The 8,349-nt window shown below is 41.3% G+C and overlaps 1 protein-coding gene across 1 annotated transcript in view; it reads right to left on the bottom strand.

Annotated features, from left to right (window-relative positions):
* Positions 1 to 8,349, bottom strand: part of crb2a (crumbs cell polarity complex component 2a) — a 154,950-nt gene that overhangs the window by 42,784 nt on the left and 103,817 nt on the right. The window contains exons 8-9 of the mRNA XM_050052655.1: positions 5,671 to 6,245; positions 2,718 to 2,883 (exon numbers count right to left, since the gene is read on the bottom strand). Of these exons, the coding sequence (XP_049908612.1) occupies positions 2,718 to 2,883; positions 5,671 to 6,245 (741 nt within the window). The remainder of the gene's footprint in view (positions 1 to 2,717; positions 2,884 to 5,670; positions 6,246 to 8,349) is intronic.

Consider the following 8,349-nt stretch of genomic DNA (forward strand, 5'->3'; position numbering starts at 1 on the left):
AAACGCCGCACTAAGATCTAATAAAACAAGTACAGAGACAAGTCCTTTGTCTGAAGCAATGAGAAGGTCATTTGTAATTTTAACTAGTGCTGTCTCAGTGCTATGATGCACTCTAAATCCTGACTGAAATTCCTCAAATAAATTATTATCATGGAGAAAATCACACAGCTGGTCTTCTTTTGATTGTGGGATACTGGAATATAGTCTATAATCACACACCGGAGCAGAATGATGCCGTTGTAGTTTGGTTCAGTGTGAAAATACAAAAGAAAGATGAAGCAGGGGATTTGTAGTGGCTCTATAATGCAGTCTCTGTGTAAAAAGAGCTAGTGACTCTCAAATGTTTCTCTGAGGTAAGAGGGTTTTTCCTCAACTGGTTCACTTTCACTCAAATTCGGTGATTCTGACACACATCATAAATTAGAGCCCCTTGAAACCCGGTTATTATGGTTATATAACTGGATCAACTTCTCAGTTGCATTAATTTCTACCCATGACTTTTTATGCAGAAAATCAATGAAAGTCATCAGAGCGCAGATCAGCCTTCAACAGATGGAGCATTCAGTGCAGCACCACCCTAGAAATACTAATTGTTAAATTACAATGTGAATAAATCCAAATGTCAGCCCTCACAAATATCATATATATCAGTCTTTTAATAACGCACAGCAGTATCACAAACGGACGCGTTTCAGCACTTGGCTTTCCTCAGCGTTAATGCACAAAGTGGGTATAGCCCACATATCTAACAGCCAGGACCTTGCTGAATCACTCCAGCTGGCATGAATCAATCAATCATCCAATCAGACCCAAAGATCCACAGAACAAGATATAGAGACAATACAAAAAGTGGCCAATAGGTATGCTGAGCCTACAATCCAATTAAATTAAAATTAAAATAATCAGATGACCAACCTTAGTACGTCAAAAACTATCTTCAACAGTGACTGATCAAAAAAATATTGAACAGATCAAGTATAAATACATATGTAAACATCCAGATACAAACAAAATAATGACATGAAAAAAGTGTAATTCCTCTAAAGGTAAATATTATATAATGGCTATATCAGCCGAACAAGCAATAATCACAATACAATGATCAAACAATACCAGTAAACAATTAAATAAGTATCCTTAAATTACAAGACCAAAAAGGACAGAAAAAGACAAAAAAGATGAGTCACCTATCCACAAGACCGAATGGGTTCCATGTTCCAGACAGTAGCCAGACTAGTATCTAATCTACATCATCAAGACATAATGAGTAATAGGTATAAAGTCAAAAAATATACAAAAATGTAAGTGGATCACCTGCAGTGTGCCATTTTTGTATATTTTTTGACTTTATACCTATTACTCATTATGTCTTGATGATGTAGATTAGATACTAGTCTGGCTACTGTCTTACATGACACAGAACTTTGAAAGAGAGATGTTTGTTTCCTGTATTATTCCATAGTTGGGTATCAGCATGTGCACGTTTGTCATCTGGCATGATTTAATATGTTCAACATGGAACCCATTCGGTCTTGTGGATAGGTGACTCATCTTTTTTGTCTTTTTCTGTTCTTTTTGGTCTTGTAATTTAAGGATACTTATTTAATTGTTTACTGGTATTGTTTGATCATTGTATTGTGATTATTGCTTGTTTGGCTGATATAGCCATTATATAATATTTACCTTTAGAGGAATTACACTTTTTCATGTCATTATTTTGTTTGTATCTGGATGTTTACATATGTATTTATACTTGATCTGTTCAATATTTTTTTGATCAGTCACTGTTGAGATAGTTTTTGATGTGCTAAGGTTGGTCATCTGATTATTTTAATTTTAATTTTAATTTAATTGGATTGTAGGCTCAGCATACCTATTGGCCACTCTTTGTATTGTCTCTATATCTTGTTCTGTGGATCTTTGGGTCCGATTGGATGATTGATTGATTCATGCCAGCTGGAGTGATTCAGCAAGGTCCTGGCTGTTAGATATGTGGGCTATACCCACTTTGTGCATTAACGCTGAGGAAAGCCAAGTGCTGAAATGCGTCCGTTTGTGATACTGCTGTGCGTTATTAAAAGACTGATATATATGATATTTGTGAGTGCTGACATTTGGATTTATTCAGTTTGTGAGTTTTGGGTCGGCACCCTGTGATTTTTCAAACGGTGAGTCGAGCACGTCAATTCTTTTGTTTTGTAAATTACAATGTGACCACTACTCAAACCATCAATACAAGACCCTGAAATAGCTCCATGGAACAGAATTACCTTCCCTGCCAGTGCATGCAGTATTAACCTCAGGCTAGCTCTATAAAGATGGTCATACACTCCCACATACCCACTGTGATTAAAACTGGACAGATGGTTGACACTGTGTGTTTCAGAGGGAGTGTGCTTGTAAGAGGAATTGATAGTCTCCAAAAAAAATATCACCAAATAATCTAAAGCATACAGAAAGTTATCATTTTAAAATCATAGGAAAACAGTCAACCCTGGGGGGAAAAAACCCTGTCCAAATTGTCAAACTCCTTAGATGTTATTACTACTAATAACTACTATTTACATGCTGCTTATATAGTAAGAAAATCTTCACAACTCATTAGGCCATGATCAGAATTAGGACAACAGATTGGATGTATAGGGCACTGGTATTTCCTACAGAATACATCTTATGTCTAACCAGCTACAGCTATAAAATGATTAAGATCTTCTCACATTCATATCCGTTATGAAGGTCCACACAATGGCCGCCATTGACACAAGGATCACTAACACACCACACACGTGTTTCACAGGTCTTTCCGGTGTATTCCTCTGGACAGGAACATGTAAAATCGTTGAATGTGATGGTGCATTCCCCTCCATTTTGACAAGGCTTCATCTGAAAAGGGAAGCAAACGGATATGATACAATCCAGATACGGATATGATACAATCCAGACACAAGGAACAACAGTTCTTAAACTGTAAAGTTTCAAACTGTTAGCTATGGTACTCTATGTCACCTATCCAAAACTGTTAAGGGTTAAATTCTCTGTCCTGCTTAGGCGGCTGCGAATGTCTATATTTCAGTGAATGAATGCATTACAACAAGTTGTCAAGGTCAGAAAGGTTCCTCTTAAAATGACCAGGTATTCTTCAAAGGTTAGCTAGAATTTAGAAAGTTGCAGGTTTAGCAAACTCCTAAACGGAAAAGGACACACCCACAGAGGTGTGTCCTCTGTAGGCACAGTTGGCACAATTTATGCATTCATGCATGGTAGAGTGGGAGAGCTTCCTGTTTTTGTTGTCAGCATGATTCCAAGATGGTTGATCCCATTTTTAGCAGTAATCACATCAGATTAATGGAAATGAAGCCTAAAGTGGCCAAAAACATGTTTTGAGAGATCACAGTGACCTTGCTTTGACCACAAAATTCTAATCAGCTAATTCTTGAGTGCAAGTGGACTCCAAGTGGCCAAATTTAAACAAATTCCTTCAAGGTGTTCTTGAGATATTGTATTCACGAGAATGAGAGGGATGAAAGATCAAGGTGATCTTGATCAATCTAATCAGTGACTTTTCTTCTGTTATGTGTGAGCATAACAACACAGCAATTACACTTAGGGCACCCACAAGCCCAGCAGCGTCTCTGGATAGACAGACAGGCAGAACATGTCACATAGGTAGGCTCATGGTTGTACTAGGACCCTAATTCAAAATATAACAAAATGTTAAATTATCACGTAGTAATGTGAAACATTTCACGTTATTACGTGATATGGGATCACATAAATAATATTGTTATTATTTAGCACCGCAGCACCTCCACGGACTATTACATCCAGACGGTCCCGGTGTCGCAGGCTCCACTTCACTCAGCTGCCCGATAAACCCGCTGCTTCTTCCTACTTTAACCTGAATAACAAACCAGGGCTCGTTGCTCTGGTTGGATCCAAACGGAGAGCCGGGGCTAGCTCAGAGACTAGCGGAGGCTAACTGGCTGTGCTTCCCTCCGGTCATGCTGCGGCTAACGCTCCGCTAGCCGCTCCCAGCTAGCTCCGGTTTCTTATTCAGGTTAAAGTGGGAAGAAGCAGCGGGTCTGTGGGCAGCTGAGTGAAGTGGAGCCCGGGGAGGAAGCCCCAGTTTCACTACAGGCAGATTCACTCGCTACAGGGGCGAGGAAATAAAACCTGAACTGCCAATCAGAGTGATCTCTTTCACCGACTAGCTCCGCTGCCGATTCAACATGCTCAATCGGCTGAAAAGCCGCCGATGCCGAAGTGCAGACGGTGCAAAAACTAGGCCGACAGACACTCACCAACAGCCCGACTTTGGTCGACGGCCGACCGTCAACTTGGTGTGTCAGGGCCTTTATGTGTCATAATCAGGTTGTCAGAAGCAGTAAAATCTGCGTCACACTTGTTATCAATTGTGACAGTTAGGGCTGGGCGATACGGCCTAAAACAAAAAATCTCAGATTTTTTCACAAAAAATTCGATTCACGATTTAAATCGATTTTTTCCCCTCCTAGTTAAAAAAATATATATATTTGCGGCCTGGTAGCACATACCTGGGGTCCAAAACTTTCAGCATGTGAATAAACCACAGCTTTTCCACGGTAGCCTATATGGGCACCATATCTCTTGCAATATACATGGCGACTGCATCCGTGATCGCTTTCCCTACCATCACATTGGATCACAACAGAAGTCATTTAAGGTTACCTTTCCTATAGAACAGGTCTATACCTTGTCCTTTTATTAAACAAACTAAATAGCCTTATGTTACAAGCTGAGCCTGATGTGTGTGGCTTGTGTGTGTGTGTGTGTGTGTGTGTGTGTGTGTGTGTGTGTGTGTGTGGAGCTGTGTATGTGTGTAGTTGATGTAGGAGGTATGAGACGTTAGTGCGCCGGGTGTGGTGTGTGACACCAGACCGATGCGCCCCAGGAAGAAAGTGAGGCACGTGCTATGTTGTTTACATCAAGCAGCCACAGTGAAGAAGCCTACGCAGTTCTGCATGCTGTTTTTGAGTTATTTCCCTCTATGTAAAAGTCAGACACTGATGAGAGAGGCTGTGCATCATCCCTGCAGTGCTGAAAATAAAGTGCCATTCTTTAATGCAGATGAAGTCCCGTTGTTTATGTGTTGTTGCCACAACGAGCTAACACAAGCGAAAGGAGCTAATGGTCTTCGGAGGTCCCTTTACTACGGTTCGGGGGTCTGCCAGCTTGGCGTTGGTAACACTTATTTATCTTATTTACACAACGGCATGTCATTTATGTCCCTACACGGTACGCGTCTAAAATCCTCCTCTGCTCTCTGTGTCGTGCACAGCAGAGTTCAGCCCTGATGCACACACACACACAGACACAGACACAGGTCTGTGTCTGTGTGTGTGTGCACTGAAGAACTCGTTCCCTTTCTTGAGAATGAGTTCTTGGTTCTTCCCCGCTCGCTGCCATGTTGTTTGTGTATCAAGCGCGTGGGGGGGGAGGGGTGAGCCCACTCTGAACTACGGGAGCCCAGCGTGGAGCGACGGTGGCAGATTTTAAATAGAAACTCGATTTTCATTAAAACAAATCAGCCTAAACTACAAATTCGAATTAATCGATAAAATCGATTTATCGCCCAGCCCTAGTGACAGTACTACTGTAAGAAATAAAGCAGAATAAAGTACTGTGTTCTACCTTGCAAGTATCATCACTGATGCAGCCATTTTTTACATTTTCAGCATCATTTGGTAAATACACTTCTTCCTCATCCGAGCTTTTCCAGGCATCCACATCTAGATGAACTGAGTCCAAACGGAGGTCCTGCAGGCAACCTTTGTAATGCCCTCCCCACACGTCAGAGTCCCAGTCTCCTGGAAGTCCTCCTACAAAGGCCTGATCCCCGCTGTAAATATTCACCTCAGGGATCTCTCCTATTCCATAACGAAGGCCTGCATGCTCAAAGGTCACCTGTCTGTGTTTGACTTCCACCTGTAGAAGCTGCTTCTCGCCAGTAGTGACAAATATGGGAGCTGTCAATGGGGCACTGTTGGTCAGAGAGCTGACAAATACCCTCCCCATCCCCAGGTAGATGGAGAAGTAGACCTCTCCTCCCTCTTCCTTTGTGGGTCTCCTCAGCTGGAACAGCAGTCCGTCTGGCTTCAATGACCTCAGGAAGAAGGACACGTTGAAGTTGCTCCCGTAGCTCTTACCTACATCATATGTGCTGAAACTCATTGTGTCCTCATGGCTGTATGTCCATGAAGGGTATTCTGACAGGAAACAATTGGAAGTTTGGATTAAACAAAAAAAAAGGACTTACACAGTTAATAATAAGACTTCAGTATCAGGAATGCCACTGCAATTTAACAGTTTCTTCCACAAGCCTGTAGAAAGCAACACTTTTCTGCAGGTGTCAGTCAAATGAGAAATAACTAATTATTTTTGCAGTCGTAAAAAGTGCTTACAGTTTGTGCTGCAGCTAATTGTATCTTGCTTTGTTTTTTGGTTCTGGTAAAGAGAACATAGGAGCAAAACGACAACTTTTGCCATACATAGATTGTCAAGTCATGAAAATAAAAACCAAATGTCAAAGTAGAAAAATTATTTAAGTAAGCAATCATCAAATTCCAAATCCTCTGCAAAAGTTTAAGTCAAGTTAAGCCATAAGGGACCCACCATATGTTGAATACTGGTTCATGGGTATTTTATTAAGTTTGATTGATGTTTCTTTTGGTTATGTTTCGTGTGTTTTTCTTGTTTTCTCATTCTCTGTGATTTATTATCATGGTTCATTGGCTTCACCTGTCATGTCATTAACTGTGTCATGTGATAGTTTCTTATTGGCTGCTGCTGCTATATAGATGAAACCACACCTTGGTGCATCTGTTTCTCCAGCCCTGATGAAGACCAACAGTGGTCGAAACATGTTGGCTTTTTAATGAGTTGGCCATTATATTAAAGGCTTTTTAATCTAATCTTTCCTTCCTCATTCTCATTTTTGTTTGGAGTGCCTGGATTCTTTTCCTGTTTGAAGTATTTTGGAGTTCCTTCCTTTTTTCCAAGAGCACCCGATACATTTTTGGATCTACACTCTACAACACAGAGCAACCAGTTATCTGTTTTTCTAAGCCATAAGGGTTTTTAAGTACAATTTCAAAGAAAAAAATTAATTCAAATATCAATTTTCCTCTGTCATGATCCCTCACTGGCTTCCTGTTTGCAACTTGACTCGACTCTGTGCTGCTCTAGCGAACTCCTACCAGCTTGTTTTCTGTTTTTCCTCACTTCAGTTGCTTAACATCTACTTCATGTCTTAACCCACACTAGTTCTGTTTAAGCACTTATAGCTCTCCTCTTTTTACAGACTTTCTTGCTAATCTTAGCTGTTATTTGCACGTTATTAGCCTTCTTAGCTACATTCGCTTAACACTTAGCGATGGCTTCTCCTTCCTGCTCTTTCTTGCTCAGTGTGCCAGATGTTCAGTTATGCCTCTGCCTCCTTTAGCAACAGTGGTAAATGTAACAAGTGTAGTTTATCTGCTGCGTTGGAGGCGAGGCTTCGTGAATTGGAAGCGCGGCTCCGCACCATGGAAAATCACTCTGTAGCTGCGGTAGTTAGCCAGCCCCCTGTAGCCCCCTGTGGCTGATTAACAGACTAGAGTTAAAAATGGCTGCAACTCCCCCTCCTCGGCGGCTACCTCAAGGAATGTGGGTATTATTATGACTGGGAGGAGTGGATTCATTGAGACTGACATAATCATCTTGACACAGCCAGGTTTCAGTGAGGCTGAGTATCTGATATTAATTCGTTTACCAACACTGCTTTAGATGTTAGAGACCTGATATTTAACAGTCCACATTTAATTCTCCTATTTTGTCTTTCTGTCACAAAAGAGGTTTTAATTTTTATGAGGTTGCTATGCATAACTCCTCTTTGTTTAATTTTAGATTTAGATAATTTAGGTAGTTGGGGGACAGACACTGTTTGTATAAATCAGGAGCCAGAGCCTTCAGCTATCAGGCTCCTCTCCTGTGGAATCATCTTCCTGTTGTCGTCCGGGAGGCAGACACCGTCTCCACATTTAAGACTAGACTTAAGACTTTCCTTTTTGATAAAGCTTATAGTTAGGGCTGGCTCAGGCTTGCCCTGTACCAGCCCCTAGTTAGGCTGACTTAGGCCTTGTCTGCCGGGGCCCTCCTATAATACACCGAGCACCTTCTCTCCTCTCCTTCTCTCCTTCTCTCCTTCTCGCTCTCTCTCTCTCTCTCTCTCTCTCTCTCTGTCTCTCTCTCTCTCTCTGTCTCTCTCTCTCTCTCTCTCTCTCTCTCTCTCTCTCTCTCCTTTGCTAACACTCATGTCCTGTTACTGCATCT

This window comes from Epinephelus moara, chromosome 9 (assembly GCF_006386435.1).
Source record: "Epinephelus moara isolate mb chromosome 9, YSFRI_EMoa_1.0, whole genome shotgun sequence".
Classification (NCBI taxonomy): Eukaryota; Metazoa; Chordata; class Actinopteri; order Perciformes; family Serranidae; genus Epinephelus; species Epinephelus moara.